Source organism: Erithacus rubecula (assembly GCF_903797595.1).
Source record: "Erithacus rubecula genome assembly, chromosome: 27".
NCBI lineage: Eukaryota > Metazoa > Chordata > Aves > Passeriformes > Muscicapidae > Erithacus > Erithacus rubecula.
The window spans coordinates 460,367-486,922 of NC_136679.1; the positions used below are offsets into that span (position 1 = coordinate 460,367).

At 45.8% G+C, this 26,556-nt stretch overlaps 1 protein-coding gene across 1 annotated transcript; it reads right to left on the minus strand.

The window, feature by feature from the left end:
- Positions 1–26,253, minus strand: CDC27 (cell division cycle 27). The gene is made up of 20 exons (XM_079327850.1): positions 26,038–26,253; positions 21,005–21,080; positions 17,892–18,039; positions 16,792–16,917; positions 15,780–15,877; positions 15,136–15,290; positions 14,805–15,019; positions 14,104–14,218; positions 12,100–12,215; positions 11,899–11,998; positions 11,288–11,495; positions 10,236–10,408; positions 8,895–9,047; positions 7,482–7,690; positions 6,214–6,331; positions 5,888–6,016; positions 5,110–5,184; positions 4,033–4,213; positions 936–2,520; positions 1–831 (listed from the first exon to the last, which is right to left on the minus strand). Exons 1-19 carry the CDS (start codon positions 26,062–26,064, stop codon positions 2,438–2,440), a joined length of 2,505 nt encoding a protein of 834 aa, XP_079183976.1. The 5' UTR covers positions 26,065–26,253; the 3' UTR covers positions 1–831; positions 936–2,437.
- Between the last annotated feature and the right edge of the window lie 303 nt (positions 26,254–26,556).

Here is a 26,556-nt window from a genome sequence, read left to right on the forward strand (position 1 = left end):
TGCTTTTAAAAGTAATTTATTTGGAATTTCCACATCCTTTCATGAATTGCAAATATATTAACAGAAAAGACTTTTTTTTTCCCCCTAGGACTGTACAATTTTTGAAATTAAAAAAAAAAAATCAAGCAAAAAAAAAAGTCAAGAAAAAAAGAGACAAATTACATTGTTTCAATGCAAATAGTAACACCACACCCACACTCTGCATTCTTTCATAGTTTGTTGTAAGAAAATGACATTTTCCTAATTCTCTTCAGTGAAAACTTGCTCACCTGCCTGCCAGTGCCTCCATGCTCAGCCTCCTCCCCTCCGTCCCTCCTCAAAGAGCCAGATTTTAGTCCTTCAATACTAATTTTGTGGTTTTCCTTAGAATGTAAAATAGCAGCATGGGCTAAATGTGACCCTGGATTCTTGGGAAAAAAGAAAATACCTTTAAGGTAGGATGAACATATAAAGCCAGGAATGCTTTTACATATTAAATCTCCCAACTAGCACAAACATCCTTTGAACATCCCAGCTGAATTAAGAGCTTTTTCCAGGGGTTTGGAAGTTTTACTGCATTTTTCAGGGAACAAAGAAAAAGGAAAAAAAGCCCCTGCAATTCCTGGATCTCTGCTCCCCACACGAACATTTGTTATGGAAAAGCAAATAGCACCTGCTTCCTCCTGCTTTCTGCTGGGAAGCCAAAGGAAGCCAATTAACACAGTAATTAGTGGCATTCCAGCAGTGCTCAGACTCCTGCAGGGAGGGATGGGGGCTGAAGAGCAGCAGAGGCAGGAGGGGAAGGAGCCCAGAGCAGCCCCAGCCCAGCCACATCCACCAGCTCAGAGCCAGCTGGCCCAAGTGCAGGGCAGAGGCACAAAGCTTCTTTAACCTCCTTTACTCCCTCAGATTTTACATGGCTTGTTCACCCTTCATGGGTGAAGCCCATTTTTCACTGCCCATCCGCCTACTTAAAAAAAAAAAAAAAAACCCAAAACACAGCATTCTGGTTTTGCTCAGAACTTGGGGATGATTTTTCAAAGGATTAAGGTGCCCATGTGGCTCTTGGCCAGAGAGAAGCTGGGACAGAAGAGGTGCCAAGTGGACAAGGACAGAATTCAAAAGAAATTGGAGTAAAAAGGAAACTAAGAGACACCTAAAAATCAATAGATAAAAAAAAAAAAAGAAAAATAACCATTAAGACTGATCACAACAAATACATTGCTATGAAATTTGTATCATTCCCAATTTATTAGGCATAAATTGCTCTTTAAAACTGCTTGTATCATACACTTTCTTTATCATCACTGCACAAAGGGCACCAATTGCTGCTGCAGAATGCTACAGAGAGCAGTGTGGACTCACTAACGTGGCACAGCTTTCTCCTCCCAAGAACAGACCCTGGAGCAAAGAAGAGTGTTCCTAGAATGGGAAACTGAAAGAACAGCTTAAAAATAAGGGAAGAGACAGATAATTGCACATTTTTGCATTCTGCTTGGACCATACTTCACAAAACAGTTTCCAAAGTGATACCAGACCTAAGGAGATCTGAGACAATTATTTGATGCGTTTGACCAAGGTTCTGATTGCATTAAGGCTTCCAATCTTCCCACTCTCACAGGACTAAGGGTTTGATGTTTCACATTACACTTGTATCTACATTTCTCTCTTGATTTTTCCCTTTATTAATTTTTATTCTTCAAAGGGGAAGAACAAGTCAAGGGGTGCGTGAAAAATGAAGCAAGGTGGTGCTGACAGAAATACAAAGTAAACACTGACCTTTCCAAAACCAGGTGAATAAATTAACTCTTGGTTAGAACAGGAAAGCATCTGATGAAAGCTCTGATGCTGCAATGGGATTCTCCTGCAGCTGCACTCTGGGCAGGGCCAGGGGTGCTCCACGTGGCCTGACACACGCCCAGTCCTGGTTGCTCACTGGAGACACTGCAGCTTTAAGGTCACTGACACTCCCTGGCATTTCAGTTACACTACAATAAGCAAAAGTCTTGAACAGCCTGTTTGTCAACACTGTCCTTGGAGAACTTGGAAATGAGGTTCAGCACTCTGCTTACCAAGAAAGAACCAAACTAAGACACATTTCTGGAAAAAGAACAAGACACCTTGTCATTAGTACTATCCCCACACCTACTGGCTTCCATACAGCAAACCACAAGTCTTCCATGATAGTTTTTTCCAGCAAGGGGGAGTCCAAAACCAGCATTTTCTCCTCAGTCACTGCCACAAGTGTGTAAGAGCCAACTAGTGAGACTCAGCAGCAGCTGGACATTGCACTGCCATGAACTCTGCTGAGCTCAGGTCTGAGGAGCACTCAGAGGTGGTGTCAGTGGAGAACAAGGACAGTGCTGGCTCAGAGATGGAGAACCCAGGGTGCCAAGGAAGGGGACAACACGACAGTACCAGTCACACACACTCAAGCTCAGACAGTGGCTCTTGGAGGTTAAAATTCATCACTTTCCACGGCGTGCAGCTGCGTGTCGTCCGCGTCCGTCATGCTGCTCTCCTGGGACTCATCTGTGCCCACTGCAGGGAGAGACACCTGGGCTCAGGGGGCTGCAGAGCCCCTGCCCCGCCCAGCCCAGCACAGAAAAACAAACCAGACATTCCCCAAAGTACTGGGATTTGTGCCATGTACCCAGCTGAGGCTGTGGGACTCTTCCACACAGCCAGGGCAGCTCAGCTGGGACACTGCCCAACACTCATTTTGTTTGGTTTATTGGACAGATCAAGCTGTTGGCTTTTTTCCTTTTTTTCCCCCCTTATTTGGTTGGTCTTTGGGGTTTTTTCTGTACACTGCTCAGGTGTTGCTCAGCAGTTCCAGTCTCTGTCTCCATCTCCTGGTCAGAACAGGCTCAGCCCAGGGAGCTGGGGCTCAAATTACCCCAATTACAGCAGCAGGGAGAGAAACTCAGGATACTCCTTGAAGTGCAGTGCAGGGTAAAGTTTCCATATTAAAAGAAACACAGGACCCATAAAAACCAACGTGATACACAGCTGTCACCTTTCCCTGCTTTTCAGTTGAGAATCTGGAATTGCAGGACACAGCATTTGTCTATTAATAAAGAAACCAAATCCTGCTGTATTTCCTTCTTTGCAGGAAGAGAATTAAATTGCTTATTTAGCATTTATTTTCTATCTCCATTTCAGCCTGCAGATAGGTCAATATTTATGACTGTCCATGCTTTATGGAATTTAAGTTCATGATCAAAAGCTGAGGGAAGAAAAACCTGTCTGTTCCTTTGTGTGAATTACTCCCCACAGTGTTTTATTTTCTCTTGATCCAAATCAAACCACTTCCATGACCTACCAAGCTACCTTTTATGTTTAGCACATCCAACATCCACTTTAACTTCTGAAAAAGCATCTACAGACAACTTCAGTTGCCATTCATTTACTCTGAAATTATTTGATGCTTTATGATGGAATACTTGCAGCCCTGGGAATGTCTTGCTCTCCTGGAATACTTTTAAAGCCACCCATCATTTGTACAAATTTAGAGTTACCACCATCTCTGTCCTACTACATCCAAAGGAATTTCACAACCCTTCATGCTGTGCTTTCTGTAGGGAAATGAATGAATTCTGAGTGAAGAGCCTGCAGAGTTCTTGCTTTCTGGGCAGGAGTGTCTCAGCCATGACCCCTGGCACTGCCCCAGGGCTGCTGGCACACAGCTGGCTCCTCACCCCTGGGCAGTGCCTCAGCTGTCCCCTGGCACTGCTGGCACACAGCTGGCACACCCCTGGGCAGTGTCCCAGCTGTCCCCTGGCACTGCTGGCACAGCCCTGGGCAGTGTCCCAGCTGTCCCCTGGCACAGCTGGCACTGCTGGCACAGCCCTGGGCAGTGCCTCAGCTGTCCCCTGGCACTGCTGGCACAGCCCTGGGCAGTGTCCCAGCTGTCCCCTGGCACAGCTGGCACTGCTGGCACAGCCCTGGGCAGTGTCTCAGCTCTCCCCTGGCACTGCTGGCACACAGCTGGCACTGCTGGCACAGCCCTGGGCAGTGTCCCAGCTGTCCCCTGGCACAGCTGGCACACACCTGACTCGTAGGGGTAGCATTCACTGATCTGCTCCTCACGGGTGATGGGCTCCTCGTCGTCGGGCAGGTAACGCTTGTCAATGGCCTCCTTGATCTGGTTGTTGGCTCCTTTGGGATCCAGGTCCATTGCCCACGAGAAGTTCATCAGGGCCAGGTGTGTCTGACCCAGCTTTTTATACACCTAAAGATAAAAAAGCAGAAGAGGCTACATTTAACATGAAGCTGCTGCTTGAAGGGTTGGCCAGTGAATGTTCTGAGCCACAGTTCAGTGATGTTTGAGGGAAAGCAAGAGGGTGGATATGAAAAATTCATTATGTGAGTCCCAAGGGAAATGATTATGTGTAGAAAGAGCAAGTGTTTCTATTTAAAAATAATAATAAAAAAATAAACTGGCAGCTGAGAGATTCTTTATCATTAAGGGTAGATGAAGTTAGTTATCTGTGTGGATCACTTAAACAGTGAAAATACTTCAGTTTATCAAGACATGGCCCCTCTCATGCCAGTTTAGAGGTCCAGCTACTCCTGGACAAATACCAGTGAACATTTCAAATCCTTTTACCTCTCTTTAAACAAAATAAAGAAATCCTGCTGACAGAGAGTTCTCCAGTGCTGCATTAGAGGGAAGTTTGTCTTGGTGCTTCCAAGTGACCAGACACCCCCCAGCAGAAAGTTGCAGAAGTTATTTAAAGCTCATCAGCAGAGGAGGTGGGAAGGAGGATTTCTGTCACCAGATCACTTCTGTGGCATTTCACACAAGAAAGGTTGGAATGTAGCTGCTTCTTATTCAGGATTTCTGACACAATGCACAAGAATGTCATTTAATATTTTCAGTTCCATGTGCAAATAACCAGCTCTGCTGACTGAGGGATGGACTATCATCTCCAGCTCTCTTTAACTCTCCTTTGCATTTAAAAGCTGGCACATAATACAGCTCTGAGCACTAAGCCTTATTTAAAGTTTTGGGAATTTTTAGAATACTGCTCCAAGTGGAAGCATCTTAGTGACAAGCATCAAATTTTCCTCCTTAAGCAGTAAAGGAAACAGAAGAACTTGCAACCACAGTGAAGTTTTACCTACCTTTCCTATTAAAAAGTAAACAAGAGACTCTTTGGGAACAATCTGTTTCAGTTCTTCAAGTTCTTGTAAAGCCGACTGAAAGGTTGGAAAGTGTTCATGTTAGACATTTGAAACCAACACTTCTAGTGAAACTTTACTTCACTTTTAAACTAATTCTTGATGCTGGAGCTGTTTGCTGTGACAGTCACCTGGCATCACTAGGAAATTCAACTGAAAAATATTTAGTCTGCAGTTAGAAATAAAAAAAAAGTTTGAACTTTTCCCTTTCAATGCGCACACAGGTTTCTGAAGCAAGTTTCAAAAGAGACTTGGCTTGTCTTCTGGAGCCAAAAAACACTGGCCAGAGGATAAACACTGTGGGAAGATCTTCTCTTACTCTAAACAGGGTTCAGGTCAGCAGGGGATCAGCCCAAAATGCTTCACTTCTAACTTTTCACTCCACACAACCTTGAAAACAGCTGGTTCTTCTTGCTGGAATTGGATATGGGGCAGTTGGCTGAGTTTTTTTAGCAATTTAGCATAAACTCCTAAGAGTGGGTCAGACTACAATAATAATTTAAAAAGCAACACCTGCTGGCCCCAGATTTTATTACAATCCAAACATCTAAGAGAGACCACCCAGGTGAGGGTGGCACTTGCCAAAGCAAAGGCTTCCCATGTCCCAGCTCCTCCTGCAAGCCCTGCTGCTCCCCAGGGTGCCCTGTGAATGTTCAGCTCCCAAGGCATCCCCATTCCCAGCTCCAGGAATTTCAAGGCTGCCAGGAGCACCAAGACTGACCTTGTACTTCTCATTTGCAAATAACACTGAGGCTCTATGGAATTTGCATAGTGGGTTCTTGGGGTCGATGTTGATGGCTTTGTTCAAAGTGTCCAAAGCCTTCTCAGATTTTTTCAGTGCATGTTGGACCTGGCACACAAAGAGAGAACAATTCCAAAAGGGGAAAAACAGCAGCTCATCTGCAGGGCAAGGACAAACCCTTCTGACCATGTTTACTTACAGTCTGCTCTCTTTGAAAAGTATTTGCCCAATTCTAGACCAAGTCTGAACAAGCCTCCCCACAGAAGAAAAACCCTCCTCACCCCATTTAAGTGCCATGTACTTACTACTCCAATGTGACACAGCAGGACTGAGCTCTGAGGGTTGATATCAAGTGCTTTCTGGAAATGCATTTCTGCCAGACTGAACTTCTCCTGTTTGTAATAAATCATCCCCAACCCGTACCTGCAGCAGGGAAACAATTCTGGTAAACAGCACTGCACTTTAGCCAAGTTCATTTCTGCCAGTGACCATGGCATGGCAGCAATGGTTTGTAGCCTTGCCAACCCCATCTAGGGTGGGAAGGGATTCTGTCTGAACATTTCTCTCTTTATCTGTTGGGTAGCTGAAGAACTGATGTGTGACACACAGCAAGACTGGCTAAGTAACTGCTCAATAAAGAGCTGTTAACACCAAGTGGCTCACACTCACAGATCTAACCTTTACTGCTTTACAGATTAAAAAGCTGTAAGAAACTAAGTGTGTCCTGAGGCATGAAGAGGCTGAGATCTCATCTCTCCAATGCAACTGAGAGAACAGAATGCACAAAGAATGCTGTCCAGCAGAACAAAATAACTGGGGCAATACAGCAGAAACAATCTGAAAAACGACAAAAATCCCATTTTTTTGCCTTGCTTGTGAAAGCAACCTCCCCACCTTCTGCAGGAATGGCTCTGCTCCCTTCCAGGAGGGAGCAGGGGCAGGGAGCTGGGGTGGTGGGAGGTGGAAAGGGGAGGAACTGGATGGGCTGCAAGGTCCCTTCCCAAAGCAGAGTGTGACTGTCACATTACAGCAGGGCCATGCCAGGGGGGCTCCTCAGCAGGGCCATGCCCCCAGGGAGCAGCAGGGGCAGTGCCAGGGGGGTTCCTCAGCAGGGCCATGCCAGGGGGGCTCCTCAGCAGGGCCATGCCCCCAGGGAGCAGCAGGGCCATGCCAGGGGGGCCCTCAGCAGGGATCCTGCCCCCAGGGAGCAGCAGGGGCAGTGCCAGGGGGGCCCTCAGCAGGGATCCTGCCCCCAGGGAGCAGCAGGGCCATGCCAGGGGGGCTCCTCAGCAGGGATCCTGCCCCAGGGAGCAGCAGGGCCATGCCAGGGGGGCCCTCAGCAGGGATCCTGCCCCCAGGGAGCAGCAGGGGCAGAGCCAGGGGGGCTCCTCAGCAGGGATCCTGCCCCCAGGGAGCAGCAGGGCCATGCCAGGGGGGCTCCTCAGCAGGGCCATGCCAGGGGGGCTCCTCAGCAGGGATCCTGCCCCCAGGGAGCAGCAGGGCCATGCCAGGGGGGCTCCTCAGCAGGGATCCTGCCCCCAGGGAGCAGCAGGGCCATGCCAGGGGGGCTCACCAGGCGTTGTAGTGCCGGGGGTTGACCCTGATGGCATTCCTGAAACAGGCCAAGGCTTTGTCCAGCTCCTCTGTCAGCACAAACTCGTGGCCCAGCAGGGTGTAGGCATAGGCATAGTTTGGATCCACCTGGATGGCTCTCTGGAAGAACTTGATGGCAATGTCGTGCTCCCTCTGCAAGCTGAAGCAGTTTCCTGCAGCACACCAGGCCTGGAACAGCAGAATCCTTTTTACAACTCTGAGTTTGAGCTGAACACATTTATCTGTTCTGCTTTAAATCATTATAAATAACTTACTCCTAGATTAAAATTTAAAAACAGGAATAAACCAACAGTTAGCTCAGGCTTACTCCTGTGAGGCAAGCAGGGCTAAACACACCTCCTAAAATAAATAAACAAGCAAGCTGAAACAGAAATGGAGAGTCCATGGACACCCAACAAGTCTGTGCCACTTAGATCCTCTGATGACTAATGACTAAAGCTCTTGAAGCTGTTGGAAAGGCAAGATATAAAACATCTTTGATACTTAAGAATAACAAGGAAGGAGATGGTACTTTATTTCCTCAGCTCCCTCCAACTGACAAATCTGGAAATCCGCAGAGGAAGAATTTTAGCAACAACCTCCTCTTTCCCTGCTGCTCAGGGCCCATCAAGACTGTCAATACCACAGGGTCCCTCACTGCCCCAGATTTTTGGCATCACTGCTGAAGCACAGAACTATTTTCCACTCCTTGGATTAGAATCTGCATTTCCCTCTATCCTGACTAATCTTACTACAACCACCAACTGCTTCACTGGCTTTGAGTTTTCCACTCTTAGACAAACTAACAGGACAACATGAATTGGATTTCCTCCTCCACCAAAGAGATTTCCAACAGCCTCTCTAGTTTGCTCAATTCTTAAGAGCACATTTATCAACTCACATCTTTTATTTTTACATTCATTGAAAGATCTCTGGGTTTTGGCACATTGTGACTACATTATCACACACCCTGCAGTTTAATGGGTTTTGGTATAAAAATGTGCAATCTTTTGTCTGCAAACAAATTCTAGAACAAACATTTTAAGTGCCAGTGAATTAACTACAGCAATTAAAAGGTACAGGAAAAAGATATTCCTTATCTCTAAACACTGGCAGCAGCAGGAGTGACTGACTCATAATCTGCCTGGCTGAATAATGCCAAGGCAAATTGAAATAACCATTAACAGATAAAAGGTTTCAACCTGCTCCACACAAGCTGATATTCACATTGCAAGGAGCCATTTCAGGCATCAGCAGCTCAACAGACAACTCTGCATTCTGCCATGTTCAGGTGTTTCCCACTGGAGACCACACTGCCCAAAGCTCTGCTCTCAATCACTGATTTTACCATGTACAGCTCCCCACCTCTCACCCAATCCCACACATTCTGTACCTCTGGTGAGTTTTTATCCATGTCTGTCAAATCCTTAGAAAGAACTGAAAGGGCAACATCTTTCTGCAGATGCCAGAGTGTGGTTGAATAGATTTCCATGCCTTCTACTCTGTAGTTTTCAATCCTCCTCACTTCTGAAAATATTCTCTCAGCCTGAGAACAGAAATGAAACTCAAAATAAAATCCCACCCAGCAAGGCAGAGCACAGAGGCCAAGGTCCAAGGCCTCTTGTCCAGCCTAAGCATCCTCTTTGCTTTGTAAGTGTTCCACACAGAGCTGCAAGTGCTGGAGCTTTCCTTTCAAGGGAAGGAAGTGACTGTATCCCAGGATATTTCTGCCAGCAGGAATGCAGCCAGCTCTCCCTCCTGCTGACTCAGCTGCATTCCTGCTTCTATCCATGCCTGAGTGAGGCAAAAACACCAGCCACAAAATCAGAAAGAGTGCAACAGACTGTTATGGGCCAGTTGGGATGGTTAAGCATCCCAATAAAGAGTGGCAGGATCAGGGGTGATGGTTTTACACTGCCAGATGGCAGGGCTGGATGGGATATTGGGCAGGAATTGATCCTGGCAGGGTGGGCAGGGCTGGCACAGAAGCTGGCCCTGGATCCCTGGCAGTGCCCAGGGACAGGGGGGACACTGGGGCTGGAGCAATGGGACAGTGGGAAGTGTCCCTGCCATGGCAGGGGTGGGAATAAATGAGCTTTGAGGTCTCTTTCAACCCAAATCATTCTGGAATTCAGTGATGAAAATGTGTACCCTCACCTTTCTAAATATCCTCTGAAAGCACCCAGCATATTCCCTCTTGAAACAGCTCAAAACCTCCCTCTCCTCTGTCTCCTGCACACATTGTGCCAAGGAGTGTTTGAAAACCTCAGCAAACAGGGACATCAGCTGTCAGGACAGCAGTGCCAAGGAGAGGGAGCTGTGGGATTCCCCTCAACTGCTCACTTCTGATTCTGGAGCAGTTTGGTGTCACCTCAGCTGTGCCAATGCTCATTTCAGAGGCTGCAAGGGAAACTGGGTCACTGATGTGATCAGAATTAACTAGAATGGGGAGGTTTTTTGGTTTAGAGCTCCAACTGTTGAGTGATCTATTCTAAAACAGCACAGTGCAAACAATTCTATCAGCACAGGACAGGAGACACAAGGAAGAGACCCCAACACTTGGATACAAGAGGAAATAACAAAGCTCTAAACAAAGCAGATCCAAGATCTAAATCCACTTGATATTTATCCATTTACCAGAGCTGCAAACTCCCCAGAGATTAGCCAGGAGATCTGCAGGTTTAGTTAGAACTGCCAGAGCCCAGAGAGGAGAAGGCCCAGCCCCAGCTCCTACCTGCATGTACTCTGCCAGCTCAAAGTAAGCTCTCCCAATTTGGCACAGCACCCAGCCTGTGTTGTAGTGGTGGGATGGCAAATGGCTCAAAATGTTGATGGCTTCTTTACAGTTGTAGGAGCACAAGGCCAAATAACCTTTCCCCATGTCCCGGAGAAGGCTCATCAAACCTTCTAGGAGAAAAACACAATAAATAAAAAGTGGGGGGAAAAGAAAGAAAAGAAGACAGCTGAGACTTATTTCCTTGGAAGTGCTAATTCCAAAAGCTCTCCCCTGTGCACTGCTCCTGAATTTGCCTATGAAAACCTTTCAGGAGTTTCCAAACAAGGTTTAACATTATACACTTAATTAACATGAGCATGATATTCTGAATATCAGCCTAATGAGTCCTTAAACTCAGGGCTCAGAGGAGTGGAGCTGTGCCCTTTCAGCAGCTTTTCAAACTCTCCTCTAGGCCTGAGCCACAGGCCTGGTGGCCATGGATACACCTCCTGCTGCTGCAAACACCCCTGAGCCAGAAGAGGGGAATTCTGCATTTTGCTCAGGATTTTCTGACAACCAAAATAAAGACTTGTTTTTACACAAATGGGAAATACCAAGGGAGAGCAGACCACATAAAGGCCATGTTGAGGGGAGATGGCTGAGCAACTCCTCTGAATCAGTTTCCAAGGGTAATAATAGCACTGCCATAAATTATATACTTTAAAATTTTTAACTTATATCTTACAACAACATAACACTTACAATATTACTTATTCTATCAGAATTAATACACTGCATAATTGTTTATAATACTTTCTATATCAATACTTTGAAAATACTCTAATCATTAATAAGGATCAGAGTTTGCAAGATATATCTGCTGACAATTACCACTCTCATCTTTCTTCACATGCCTCTAAGTTAACAATAGGATGTTGAATTACATCAGTTTTTATCACAACACAAAGGTGAGAGCTGCAGACCAAATGAAATGGGAAAGAAGTAAATACTGAAGCAACATTAAAACCCAGAGAGATCAGATTTTACTCCAGTCCAATGCTCAAACAGACCTGCTGCTGCCTTCTGCAGAGTGAAAGCTTGGATTTGTGGTGCAACAGTGGAAATTTTCCCTTCTGAAATGATGGAAGAGTCCAGTTTGGTAATTTCCAAACTGTCATTTAAGTTTGGTTGAGTTATTCCTCCCTTATTTGTTTTACTTTTTGTTTTTCTGTTTGGAATCTTAGGCGGAAACTTCATTTTTAATTTTTTGCTATTTTCCTGTGAATAAGAAAAAAAGGAGTTACACACATAAGAGTCTTTTAAATTGAGAAATCCAAAGGTGAGAGCAAATTGTGCACAATGATGTGCACAGGCTGTGCCCAGCCCTGCCCTGCTCACTGCAGGCAGCTGTGAACTGATGAGAGCTCAAGGAGCAGGAGAAGCTGCAGGGCTGGGCTGGGGGCAGGAGTAGGGGCAGGGGGGCAGGAGGCAGGGGGGCAGGGGCAGCTGTGGTACCTTGGTGGTGGAGCTGTCGCTGGTGAACAGGCGGGAGCTCCGCTGAGAGCTCAGGGAGCAGGAGGAGCTGCAGGGTGGGGCAGGGGCTGGGGCAGGGGGGCAGGAGCTGGGCTGGGGGCAGGAGCTGGGCTGGGGGCAGGAGCTGGGCTGGGGGCAGCTGTGGTACCTTGGTGGTGGAGCTGTCGCTGGTGAACAGGCGGGAGCTCCGCCGAGGCAGCGCGTTGGGGGGAGCAGCAATGGTGGGGCTCAATACCTGAGGTGTGGTGCTGGAAACAAACACTGCAGGTAAGTGCCTGTGCTCCACCTTCAGCACTCACAGCTGTCAGCTTTGCTTTGAACAGAGATGCTCAGGACTGGGGTTTGTTACCTTGTCTGAGGACCAGAGCTCTGTGTCTGTGCAACAAGAACTGGAGTGACCTCCCGGCTGTTCCCACTCTGGGAGAAGACAGATTTTGTTCCAGCCTGGCTGATCCTGCTGACACTCTGCACAACACAGTTTGCACAGGTTTGTTATGATGGCATCCAGGAGCTTCCACCTCTGCTGTGCCAAACCCAACCCACTCCACCCACCAAAGGAGAATCAATCAAGGAGAGGGTTCCCCCATCCCCAGGGGAAGCCACCAAAAGTGTTTCTCCTTCCACCTGTTACTAACACCAAGTTTGCAAAGCTTATGCCCATTATTTGAAGATATAGAATCTCCACCTAGTGGCAAGAAACTGTATGTTAAAAGGCATGTGCAAGAACAAACGGGAACTAAAAGCCATCATATCTAAAGGGTTTTTCCTGCAGAAAGTTGTAAAGAAAAAAAAACCAAACAAACCAAAAAAAACAGAAAGAAAAAGGTTTTTGAATTATCCTATTACAATCCTGCTCAGAAAACATTCATAAACTGCAGAGCACCTCAGCCTGTTTTCAGAACAGATCCTCCTCTTCCTATTTTTAAAAAACAGCTTTAAAAAATTATCTCTCTGCCCACTCCAGGGACACCAGCATTCAATTATTCAATTCAGTGAGGGCTGTTTGGAAAGGACACCAGAAAGGGACAAGTGCATCAACAGCAGCAGAAGCAATGCCAGTCTGTGCATTATCCAGCCTCTAAAGCTCAGCCCTTCCTTTCCAGATTCTGTCACCAGAGGATGCTTTAGGTGGCCAGCAAGGAAACTTGCCCACTCAGACAGGAAGCCTTTGGATTCATCCTAATGTAAGTGTTTCCTAGGAAACTGCTCTGCTCAGGCACAGCTCCACCAAACCTTGTCTGACACAAAACTGGGAGAGCAAAGTGGAACTGGCACAGTCACCACTTGCACTGGACAAAGCATAAACCACAATTTAAGCTGTTTACTAAAATGTATTAAATATTTGTGTTTTGGAAGTAGCACAGCTCCAAATGGGCAGGGTCTAAGTGTGGAGTAGTGGAATTTATACCTTTTGTCACACTCAAAGCAACTGAAGAGCAGCAAATCCCATGTGACTCCCCAAAGCCTTTCAGCTCTCAGAGCTGCACCTTACTGCCTTTATTTCCATTTACCATTTTCCATTTCAATTCACCTTCCTACATGTGCACAGTTCACCACAAGCCACTGTTTTCAAATGGTCCTGGGCAGGTACAGGATGGGAACTGGCTCAGCCAAACAAAGCCCATTTTTAACTGACTGGTTCAGCACAGGTCCCAGATTTCCCTTTCAGAGTGGGAAATTCAGCAAGGTGAGCATCAAGATTCATCCAGAGCAGATATGGCAACTCAGGTTCTGCTTTGTGGGGGATTCAACACTATTTCAAAATACTGTCCTCTATAAAACACCAACACCTTTCATGCAACTTGTAGATTTACTAAAAATACAGGGAAAAATCCTCAGGTTTTTGTTTTTAGAAAGGAACAAATAGTTCTTCAACTGTCACCAACATTCCACCTCTCATTTATCTCTATGGCAACTACAGCAGTTCTTCCTGAGTAAAACAGACAATTTTTAGTTTCCCCTGCCCAAGACTTTGCTGAGTAAAACAGGGCCATTCTCTCAGCCTTTCACAGACCAGCAGCAGGATTTTTATTACTCTAGTCTGTAAACTACAATTCAAGAACTACTTGCAAGAGATCAGTAGATCAGGCTTCAGAAAATACATTTAATAACCAAAAATTCCAAGTCTTCACACTCCACCCTGCAAACTGAAAAGTTTGAATGAGCTGTTGTTTGCACAACCCTGTGTGATGGGAGGTGGACAGAGCACAGATCTTCCCTAGGTCAGCCCAGCAAGCACAGCCTGGGCAGCTGGGGGGAAAAACTTAGCTCCTGGTTTTCTGTGTGTTATGGATTCTTCTCTAAAGAGCATTGTCAAGCTGTCAGAGCAGCTGAGCTCCAGAACACCAGGTACCTTCTTTGAAGGTGCTCCAGTGGATGGCACATCGATCACAGAGGAGGAGTTGGTGTAGTTCTGTAAATAGGAGCCATCTCCAGGGCTTGGGGTTTCCAGTGGCAAAATCCCAAAGCTGAGAACAAACCAGAGAGGAACAGTCAGTGTGTGAATGTGAGAGCTGGAGAGCTGCTCTGATGTAGGGGTAAAACAGAGCCCCAGATCATGGAATATCCTGAACTGGAAGGGCCCCACAGCACCATTAGGAGCTGTGCTTCAAGAAAAGCTCTGTACAGCAGCCTTCACAATAATGTTTATTCCAAAGCAGTAGCTTCAGAGATTTTTCAATGGCAAAAGAGACCCAAAATAATGAAATGGGACCCAAAAATTGGGAGGAAAAAATCTCAAAAATAGGAAAAGGGACCTGAAACCAGGGGGAGAAAACCCAAAAAACAGGAAAAGGGACCCAAAATTGGGGTAAAAAAACCAAAAAATGGGAAATAAGGACAATAAGCAATATCTCGGATCAACGATTCCTCTCCAAATAACCAACTGTTTGTTTAAAAACCAGAAGAGATCAACACTAGGAGCAGGAGCAGCTCCTCAAGTTGTTTGGGTTTCCCTTGTCCAGCTGTGTTTACAATTGCAGCAGCACTGGCTGTGTGTCAGTGCTCTGAGCAGCACCAGACCCCAGCCAGCAGCTGCCCGTGCCAAGGACTCACCTTGGAGTCAGAGGGCTCAAAGCTGCAGGTCCCCCCAGCAAACTCCTTCCAGTTTTTGGTTTATTTTGAGCCTGTTTGGCCAGGATGGCAGTGCCTGAGCCCAGAGGGACAGGATCTGAGGAGATCACAGCCGAGTCGATGTACGACATGGAAGAGTCTGAATTCAGGGAGGAATACTTGGAATTGGAGGATTCCAGGTTGATTCTGTTCAACTCCTGAAGAACAAAAGGCAGCTCTTAGGTACTCGGGGTACAATTCATGCTTTCCAGTTAAGCTGGGAAAAGGAGCTGATTTTAGCAAATGATTTTACAATGATTTGAGCAAAACTCACAATGGTGTCCTGGGGTGTCTCCATGAGGACACTCTCAGGCTGTCTGTGGGATATGTTGTGATTTGACACCACTGTTGTGCAAGTGTTGGGCAGACAGCTGCTGAAGTTCTGTAAGGATGTTAATTTAAATGTTTGGTCAGGATCTGGCTTTTCACCTGTAAGAGTGGAAGGACATCACTAGTTATTCCTGAGTCTATACACTGATTATTCAGTCTGAGTCAAGGACAGAGGACAAAGGGTTTTAGAAGTGTTTTAAAACCTTTCATAGAATCACAGAACATTTGGGTTGGAAGGGACCTTACAGAACACCTCATCCCAACCCTCTGCAATAAGCAGGGACACCCTTCACTAGACCAGGTCACTCTGAGCCCTTTGTACTAAAGCAGAAGTGTTGTGAACAATCAAAAAATTTTAAAATTTCCCTTTATTATTTTGTCAAGCTATTCTCAGGAACAGTTTTTAAGTGTCTACTAAATGTAGGCTGGAAAGCACATTTGGATTGTTAGATCCAAAAATGTATAAATAATGAAAATGGAAGAAAACAAGACAGAAGTTTTAAGCAATGGTAAAGTATTTTAAATTAACTGCTGCTCACAAAAATCTCTTCAAAGAATGACATGAGTAAAAAGGTTCTGCAGACTCACCTATTTCACATAGTGATTCAAAAGGGGACCAGAGGAAAGGATTTAAACTAAGGCTCTTTTGGTAACATTCTGATCCTTTGGCAAGCCGGTCTGTCTTGCTGCAGAAAGAATGAAACAGTTCACAGGGAAACTTCAGAACAGCACTTCTGTTCAAGAGAGTTTCCAGAAGAGGAGTTGAAAAACAAAACCATGTTGAGAGGCATAGAAACATTCCTCATTTTTCAAGCCTGAGAAATACTGAGTTCTTTTGAAGTTGACATATTTAGATACAGTTGTCAAAAAAAGTTACATAAGCACTAGAATAGCTTGAGAATTTTCATTTTTAGGAAGATGCAATTCTTTGCAACAGCTTGTTTCGCTTTTTGCTAACAGATTGCCAGCCTTCCAGCCATCTTAGATATCTATGGATTATATTTTTGCAAAGAAATTAGGGGACAAACTGAACACTTAAGTATTTGGCTAACAAAAAAATAATTTTGAAAATAATTAAAATAGATATAGCAGAGAAAAATCCAAGAGCCCAACTATTCCTATTCAATCATTCACAATTACTGAAACCTATCTTGCATCTTAGCAAAATCAAAACACTTTAATTTGTCAAGTTATTCTGCCTGGCACCCTCAGAACTTTGATTTGAAGGTTAGAGCTACACATACAAACAGATAGTAAAAATCTGAATGGTAACACTGAGAAACAAGCTGAAAGACTTTCTTATGGAAGAATACAGAGCAAATCCAAAGGAATATAAAATCTCAGACTCTTGGGTTGCATTTTTATCCACATGGGAAAGAGGAATTTGTGTTTTCAGTCTTTGGGTGAAAACAAAAATCATTCTTGCATTCCCAAACCAGACTGATTCCACAACTATCCACCTGAATTTATGGTGCTCCAAAATGGTGTAACCCAGAGAGAGCTGTCTCCTGTAATGACTAAGGAGATGCTTGACTAAACCTGGCCTTGGTCAGGTAAAAACCTCCCAACTTTATTGGGCAAAATGAAAAATCAACGTTACCAGTAGACATGTCCCAGTAAGGAGAGTGTAAAGCATGCAGAGTCACCAAACTCCATAACAATGTCATCATGGCTTTTCTGTTTATTCAACACTCCACCAGACAAGATCTGCTCTCCTTCTGCAAGCCTTTTTAAAAAACAAGAGGTTTAAAGGGGTTACAAGGCTCACAGTACTGGCACTCCAGTGTTTTCACCCTGCTGCAAACAAAAACAGAAATCCACTGTCAGTGTTCACAGGTTTTAAAGCACAAAGCAGTTCCTGTAAATGAATGTTAAGCAACTGATGGATTCCTCTACAACAGGGAGAAGCAGGACTGCAGTCAAACAGCTCTACTGGGAGGGAAGAGAAACAAAAACCCAAAAGCAGTGGCACAAAATACAGCATGACTTTTGGAAAAGTGATCAATCCTAGCATCAAGGACAAGAAAATCCTCAAACACTTGATCTTTGAAGGTGATTTATCTAAGTTGTAGCAGTGCTTAATTTGGCTTTGTTTCCCAAAGAAATACAATCTGCAAGGGCCAAGCTCTGAGTTTAGAGCCAATATTGGGTATGGCAGAGATTTTGGATTTTAATGCCCTTCTTTCCTGCAAGAAGGGCTCAAAAGGAGAACAAAGGCTCAATTTGCACCTCCCCCACCTGCAGGAGCAGCACCACTCACACAGAATGGCTGTCAGGCTTCAAAATTACTTTATACAACTGCTGGGGTGGGAGGCACTTTTCAGGCATCTCAGCCCAAACAAACAAATCACCTTTTGTTGCCACCACTTGCAATTTTACTTGTAGGTGTACACTCCTATCAGCAGAGATCACCCCACAAGAAAACAAGGCAGAGCTGCATGAATTAGCTCTTAAGAGGTCTGTTTTCTCTCTGCACAGCTTGGCAATTCCTGTCTAAGTTACTCAACAACTTTCAGAGATTTTTGCAACATGGTTAATGCTCATAAGATCCATATCTGAAAGCAAAATAAATCAAACTTATCATCTTTTGTGCTGAAGGACCAATGAATTTTTAAACAAAGTGACATCTTCCAAAGAGAAATCCAAGCAGAAACAACAAATCCATTTGTAAGCCTGAGAGAACAGGAAGGATTTACTCACTTGCTGAGGTCCACACAACACTTGGCAAGCAGGTATTTGCACTGGGGGGTGGTGCAGCTGTGTCCCTTCAGGAGCCTGTAAGCTTTGTAGGCCTTTCCTGAGCGGTAGTAACACGTGGCCAGTAAAAACAGTGCTTCTTCTGAGTGTACTGCAGACAAAACCAACTGTTAGCAGCTCATCACTTCACTACAAACCATTTGGGGGCAGGGGGTCAAAGCCAGCTATGGACAAGCTGGGAGAAAATGGGTATTGGTATCAGAAATTCATTCCTGAATGAAGTCATCTTTATCTGCTGGTGATTACCAAACTTCCTCTGCCACTTCCTTGGCTAGGCAGATCAACTCAACACCTACAGCTGGAAAGGAACATTGACCCTTCTGGCTACCCAAGCTGAGTCAGTGATGAGCCAGCTTGCAGTCAGGACAGCAGCAAGCCAAGCAAAGCAGCCAGGCCAGGGCTACTCTGACAGCCTGGTGGGCACAGCAAGGCTGACTCGGCTCCAGTGTCACCACACCTGCCACCAACACTCTGCACTGCTCCAGGGCTGCAGACACTGCCACAACAGCACCTCTTACAAAGTACAGCAGCTTGCACAAGGAGGGTCTATTCCAGCCCAGGTAGCCAGTTTTAATCCAATTTCAAGTGGTCTTTTTTTCCATGTTCAATTTTACTTCTGTTCCTGTTCTAAAGCACTCAATGCTTCACCTTCACGTGACACAGTGCAGAAGATTTTCTGATTTTAATGACTATTAAAGTTGGTCAGTCCCTTCTAACCCAAACCACTCTGGGAGTCTGTGATTCCATAAATCCTTTTCCCAAGCTGAGATCTCACAAGTTTCTAAACTCTGGATGAAGAGCCCAAGCATCAGAAAAAGTCACCTCTATTTAAATAGACAAGAGGGATCAGGGCAGAAACACTTTCTTATGGAAGAGACTGGAACTATTTAGATTTGATGTTTGCTTCCACATTTTCTTCCATGGCAGTGAATTATGTACCACACTGAGGATATTCTACTCAAAGAGCTTGACTTGGCAGCCAGGTTTGAGACCCAGGTCAGACCCACTTGTGATTAAACCATAAAAGACAGAATTAACCCCTGAAATAACTTTAATCCTTTCTGTAAACTCAGACTTTGTACATCCATGGTGGCTTAACCCACTCTCTGTATTTCCCCAAATGTAACACTCAAATCACTCTCACACAATGATATTGTAAATCAAAATCTGTGTATGAACACAAGCAACTTCAAACTCCAAACAATTAATAAACCCACATTACCTTTATACTTTTCAGAAGACATTATCCTGCAAATGGAATTCAGCATTAAATAAACAATTTTGATGTTTGTTCATCCACTTATAGGGAAATCTTTAGAAAAATCAATATGAGCACTGCATAAAAACCTCTTTGGGAATCTGCCCAAATCCTTTGCTTCACTGGAAACTGGCTATTTTAAGTCTTTGTCATCACTTGGACAGTGACAATGGAAACAGAAGACCCAAACAGAGGACATTTTATTAGCCTTATCCTAAAAACACCAGAAGACCTTTCTGAAAATTCAAGTTGTTAAATCAATTTTTATCTACAACTTGAACAGACTTTGAGAGTTCTGGGAAACGACCAAGCCCCAGATGTCCCATCAAGGACAGTAATTGCAGGCAGAGTTAAAAGAAGTTCTTCTCAGGGAGAAATCCCTCCTGCCAACATGGAGCCAGTGGATTTGAGTTCTGCAGCTTCCACTCTGCAGTGCAACCACTCACTTTAAGCAGGAGCCAGATGTTTTGTTAGCAGTTAATTGCTTGCACCAAGTGTCAGCACTCATGCTGCTTTCTCTCAGCACTGCTGGCCACTGAAAAAGGCTCTTTGAAGTACCCTGACAGAGAATTACTCTGTAAAGATCTGTCACTAGCAAGTCAGGTATTCTTCTCCTGGCTGCTGCAAAAAGTGGATTCTCTTTGTTCCTAAATCCTTGGCAATTACCTTCAATCTACCATTTTCCTGCACCTCACCGTGTGTTGTGCTCTGGGCAGTTCTGTCATCCCTAAAATACTTTTTTCTCCATGAACACCTGGATTATCAGATTCCATGATATTCTACACAACATTTCTCATTTCAGCACCAGATCACACACCCTAGATTCCATTTGTAACCCTAACAAAAGGAAAAAGAAGCCTTTATTTCTCAAAGCTTAGCTTTGTGTTTCCATTGTTAAGAACTGCATTGTGGGCATGGGAGGCAAAATATTTAATTACAAAACAGAGCATGAAATATCTTATAGAGTTTAATTCAAACTATAAACTCAGGATGTTTAGCAAGAGAAATTATATGATGCTTGTATTTTAGCTTAAGGATTGGAGTGTTTTTTGTGTTAATGGTTAGTGAAAAACACCTTTCAAAATAGAGAAGGAAAGCTGACCACCAGTATCAAGGAGAAAGAAGTACAGAAGAACAAAAAGCTTATCTGAGGTCATGGAGAAAAGGTTGAAGAAATAAAAGGTGCCAGAACACAACCAACAAGTGTTTGAAGGACCCAGAGAAAGCAGAGATTTGTGTTAGTGCTGCCTGCTCTCCATCCAAGACATCCCAGGCCTGGCAGGTTTACAGTGCAGTAACAATTAGCAGGATTCAGCAGGAGACACCTGTTCCATATGTTCTGATTCTCTCTGTCTCAATCTCACAGTGTTTTTCTCTCACCATCACAGGACTCTTTGAGCCAATCAACATATCTGAGCAGCATTATTAGCAAAGACAGCTTTCAATGTCAAGCCAATTTGTAGAATTTGTGTGCTGTATGTATCCTCAAGTGCCCTTGGAAGACATGCAATGCTTGAGGGTTATTAAAAACCCCCAACATTCTCCCATTTGATACCATAAACCAGATCACTATAAACAGTGCACTTAAACACACAAATCTGAGTTTAATTTCTAGGAGATTTTACTATAAAACAACATTGCTGCTGGTACATGACTTGATTTTCCAACCATTCCTCAGCCTTCCCCAAGCAGAAAGCTAAACTTCATTATCAGAACAGGAGGAAAACAAAGCAGGAGCAGAGGCTCACAAATTCAAATTGGGAAAACCCAATCATTTTTAGAATAGGCAAGTACAGACCTTCTGCATAGAGCCTCTCTGCGAGGAACACGGCATCGCGGTAGGCGTAGTGGTTCAGTGCTTGCCAGATAGCAGCCTGCAAGGCAAGAAACACTTCAGTGGAGCTGGAAAACACCCCTCACCTCCCCCACTGCCTAAAGGCAAAGGCCAGATTGCTTTCACAGCCATAGAAAGATAGGGGAGTGTGAACGAGTTGTAATTGTTGCAGCTGTTAGTAAGGGGGCTTCGAAAACCCCCAACTCTGCACTGAAGTCACAAATCAGCCTGAGTGTTCCTCACTCATTATCACACACAATCATCCAAAGCCCTCAAATTACTGAGTTTATCTTGGTGCATGACTCAGTGGGAATTACTGCAAACTACCACCAAACAACACCACCTTCAGTAAAGTTAAAACCAAAATCCAACCCCAGCTGGTCAGAGTATCCCATTAAAGCAAAAGCCAACAGGCCCAGAAACCTCTCAGTGCTCAAGATGGCCAAGATGAGATTTGTGCTGATTGAGCATCTTAGTGTAAAGGACCTGCCCTGAAGAGGCATCAGTGTTCCCTGAGGGACCAAGGTGAACAGGACCCACTGCTCTTTGTGCAGCATTTTGTTGGGTTTCTTCACTGCCACCAGCTGTGAAGCAGCACCCCACAACAAGGGCAGTGCAAATCAAACAGACAAGTTGTACTCTACAGGCACAGATGAGCACAATCTACTGCTGATTTTGCTCTCACACTCAGCCAAATCCTGCTCCCAAATACTGTTTGCTTTCTCATGAGCCCCAGGTTTGGGGTTGTGACAGCCAGTATTTGTGTGGACTGGAAGGACAGCACAGCTGCAGTGGACAAACAAGCAGAGAGGTGCACAGCAGAGCAGGTGCCATTCACTGCACCAGCAGCTGGCACACAGAGCTGCCCAGGGCTGGGGTAAAGGGTTTCACACAAACTGCTAGGTGTCTGTTATCTGCAAATGAAAAATCATTGAAGGTCCCTTCAGCCTTTCCTCCCCACCTACTCCAGGGTGCTGTGCCTGCTCAGCAGTTTGTGCTCCAAGGTGGGCAGTGCTGGGATCAGGAGAGCAGCTCCTTCCACCTGCTCCAGTTCCAGAGCCCTTTGCCATCAGCAGCAGAGAGCCACTCTGCAGGTTTGCTATTACTGATCCCAAACCAGATCTGAACTCAGGAATTCAAGGCACTGTGATCTAAAATTTCTCTAATACTCATTAGCAACCAACGACAAATAGAATTTGCTTCTAAAACCTATGAGGCACCCCAAAACTAAAAGAAATCTTCCACAGGGAAAGCAATAGTGCCCTGCAGTGCTACTCCCATGGGAAAGGCAAGCATCAATTACATCTAAAAAAAAAAAAAAATCCAAACATCAGAGTTACATGTACCATATGCTACTTCTTCCAACACAAACTTGACAAACACAGGGTGTGAAAACTGTGCACGTTCTCTTCACGGGAAGCCCACACAGCCATCATGAACAGCACACACCAGGGCTCCCAGCAGTGCAGGGAATATTACACACAAACCTACAGAGCCTGCTTCCTCCTATCAGCAGATCCCAAGAATACACTTCAGGAGTCAACAGCTGCTTTGAAGCTTGTGTGGAAGTATTTGGACACATTCAAAAGTGAATTTCTTAGTTTGATCATTACAACACAAACACACTACTGTTCCTCTCTGCATTTATTGTATTTCATATTTCAGATAACTGAGCCTCAGAGCCTCCTGAAGTGATTCCTCCCTGCTGCCTCGAGAAGCTCCCAGGCTGAAGGTGGTTCCACACCCCACAGACAGAGCAGGACAAAGGGAGATGGAAGGCCAGGGTTATAATCTTTTAAGCCATCCTGAAGGCAGAGCAGCCCAAGGTCTCCCATTTCTCTTGCTCCCAAAAGCAGCTCCTCCTTCACCAAGGCACAAGTGACATTTAGGTGAATCCAGCCAAGTTGTGGCAGGTTAAAAATCCTGTCTTTGTAGGGCTGTAACTCAGCCAGCTTACAAAACAAAGGTGTGGGGGTAGGAGTGGGAAAATCAGGGCAATCTGATTGCTCAAACAAGAGCAAGTTGCCAGGAACAATCCTGCCAAAGGCTAAGAGGGGACACGAGGGATCTGAAGCTATGTCACAGCCACTTTGTAAGAAGTTACACTACACACTGGCTCAAATATCAATCGTTGTGGAGCAGAGTCCAGTGAAAGCAAGAAACGGGCTGGTAGAGTCCCCATTCTGTAGCAATTAACATTTTGCAGCCCAAAATGTGCCTCCTGCTCTGAACTGACCCATGCTGGAGTCTGGATCCTCACTCACACTCTCCTAAAAGAGCAGGGAATCAGCCATACCTATGCAGCAACAATTTTCCATGAGAACAGATGTCTAAACCATGACTGTGCCTCAAAGAAGTGGATTTATTGCCCACCATTTAGGACAGGAACATTAATCTCAATACAGCACAGTAATTTAGTTTGTTCTAGAAGGAGCATAATGCATGTAACACAGCACTGGTGGTACACAATTGCTAAACCACACCAGAAGAGTGGTCTCAGCCCTGTGGCACAGGAAGGAGAAAAATTGGACGTGTTTCCACATTTTATTCAAGTGTGCTTGCAGAGAAGATGAACCTCCAGGTCCTAATCACTCTTTTTAAAAACAATTTGAAATGCAAAATGAATAGGGAATTCCAAAACTACCATACACAGCCCTGCAGTGAGACATCTTCAGAAAGCAGGGCAAGGAAATAAAATCCAATTCAGACAGGTCCATCTTCTACCCAGAAAATCCTGAGCATTGTCCAAGTGTCACTTCAGATTTAAGCCAAAGAGCTCTTAAGAGATCTTCTCTTCTGACAGTTCTACTGCCTTGGAAATGATTTTGCAAGCTGTTTAACCTATATTGCCAGGCTAAGCAGATTCTGCCATGATTTTAGTGTTCAGGGTGGGCAGGCAGGAGCAGAGCTCTGGGATGGGCAGTGCTGCATTCCCCAGTTACACAAACTCTGCCCACTGGAGGAGCACACATTGGTCCTGCAGCCAAGTTCAAGCACCATTGCAGTGAGTCACAGCAGATGATCACCTTGAACTGCTGAGTTCCAAGCAAAGTGCTCATTTTCTTTCCAAGATGTTTTTAGAAGTATTTGGAAGGCGTCCAGCCTGTTTCTCAGCACATGGGACACAGAGTTTTATGCTGGAATTGAAGGGCTTTAAATCAACTGTACCAGGAAGTAAAGCACAGGGCTGTCAACTCTGGCACTTTGTTTAACTTTAAAGAATTTTAAAAGTTAGCAAAATCCTAACAAGTGACTGGGATGCCTTCTGGGATGTGAATTTCACGTAATTGAAGCACAACACTTGTAAAGCTACATAGAAACACAAATTCTGTTATTTATGTCACACTGTGACATCACAGCTGTGAGGATCTAAGGATGACAGTTTTTCCCTGGAATGCTGAGCCCTGTAGACATCTGAAAGGCTGGGAGAGAACAGACAAATAGACAGGAAAAATCTCTGCAATGACAAAATTGAGAACTAATGTCAACTTTCCCAATAATTTCATGTAAGAAAATTATAAAAGCAGAGCTAAGTACGTGGATTTCGGCTAAACTGAGAATTCAGAGACACAATGGACTTTACCCAGTCACAAATAATTCCTAAACTTACCAGCACTCCTGTGAGCAAGGAACAGCAGTAAAACTGACAGCAGCAGAACTACAGCTAAAGGAGTGATTTGTCATTTAAAAGCAGAATCTAAATAGAGAAAGTCAATCTAAGTAGACATATTCAACACAGCAAAGCCTCATCAAAACAGCCAAGCTGGGAAGAGGTTAAGAATGGAGAACAGCATTAGAGAGGCCTTTAGCTTGCTGAAACAGCACAACAAGACCCCACATTTCTATTGGGGAGCTCTCAGAAAAGCAGATATTTCCACTTGGTCAGTCTAGTTAGCACAGCACCGGAAACATTTGGTATTGTTTCCTGTCAGCCTCACTCATTCACCCCGCAGTGCATTCCTGCTTCCTTTCCTATTGTGATCCCTACAACACCCAGCTGCTGCAAAACAGGCAGCCCAGCCCCAGAGGCAACTGCAAAAGCATTTCCAGCACTGCTCTCAGAGGGGATGAGCAGAGTGGTGGCATCAAAGACACAAACCCCTGGTCTACAAGAATGCCCTCACTGCCACCATCCTCCTCAGACAGGGTCAAGTCAGCAGGATGGTTCCACAGGAGCCTTTCTTCCTCTCCCCCTTCCACCTCTTCATTAGGGAGAAAAAAGCCAAAAACAAGAATTCTCACTGTGTTCATTACAGAACACAATCGTGTTCTGACAAGACATTGCTGCCAGGAACCTCTTGCTGTAGCTAGAAAAAAGAAAAAAAGCCCAAAACATCCTGTTAAAATGCTAAAAATGTACTTTAAAAAATAATGCGAACATGGAAAGAAAATGACTGATTAATGAGGATTATGAATAGTTAGAGAATGGGCATACAGGAACTGCGGAAAGAAAAAGCAGCTCGATTCTGTGAATCACGACTTTTGGATGGGAAGGCTGAACGCAAGAACAGCAAACCTATCAGAGCAACTGCAGCGAGACTAAAACGCGACAAAACCCGAAATTTACATTGTGTTCTCTCCCAGGTCTCCCATCAATCCGAAGGAACCAACTCCTTGGGAAGGAGGAACGTCCTTCACTCGCTCGGCACGGAGGGAGCCGAGCACGCTGCGAGCATTTAAACGACACGGCAGCCAAGGCAGAAAGGTGAGCGAAGCTGCAACAGGTCTCCCGGGGGAGCCGCGGGGGCCCTTCCCGGGAGCGGGAGCGGCTGCGAGAGACCCCCACGCCCCTCGGGGCCCGGGGGCCAGCGGCGGCCGGGCCGGGGATGGCGATGGGGACGGGAGGCTGCGAGGGGAAGCCGGCGGGAGGGAGGGACGGAGCAGGAGCTGCAGGTCCTGCGGGCCCCCGGGCTGAGGGGCCCGGCCCCGGAGCGAGCGGGGCGGCCTAACCCGGCCCGGGCCGGGCTCTGGGGCCTGAGCCGCCCGGGGGTCGGTACCTGGACGGGTTCCTGCAGCACCGTCATCCTGCTCTCCCCGGCCTCCGCCTCCTGGTCGCCGAGCCCGAGCGGGGCGGCCCCGGTCCAGGCCCGGCTCAGAGCGAGTCACGGCGGGGCCCGGCCCGGCCGCGGCTCATTTGAACCCGCACCGACCGTTACCGGAGCGAGCGAGGCCGGCGGGCGCCGAGTCCGCCCGAACCGGCGGCGGAAATACCCGAATCGCCCGCCGGAAATACCCGAAGGCGCAGGCGGAAAGAGCCGAGCGTCGACGGAAAACAGCTGGGAAAGCCGCGCTCGCCAGCCGGGAGGAAACTACTCGGCGCCGGAGATAGCCGAACTAGGGCGGAGATGGCCGATCAGGGACGGAGATGGCCGAGCTGGAACGGAGCCACCCGAGCTAGGACGGAGATGGCCGAGCAAAGACGGAGATGGACGAGCGTGAGGGGGCTGGTGAAGCCCCGGCAGGGCCTGTGGCTCGTCCCTCAGAGCGCCTTGGCGCCCGCGGCATGTCGAGCTGGC

Bases quoted from the DNA above. Each gene is read 5' to 3' on its own strand.
- CDC27 (XM_079327850.1), bottom strand. From the start codon at position 26,064: ATGACGGTGCTGCAGGAACCCGTCCAG. The intron at 16,918-17,891 runs GTGAGTAAATCC...TTTTTTAAAAAG, and splicing joins TGTTGTGTGGACCTCAGCAA to GCTTGCAGAAGGAGAGCAGA. The intron at 14,219-14,804 runs GTGAGTCCTTGG...GTTTGTTCTCAG, and splicing joins TTGAGCCCTCTGACTCCAAG to CTTTGGGATTTTGCCACTGG.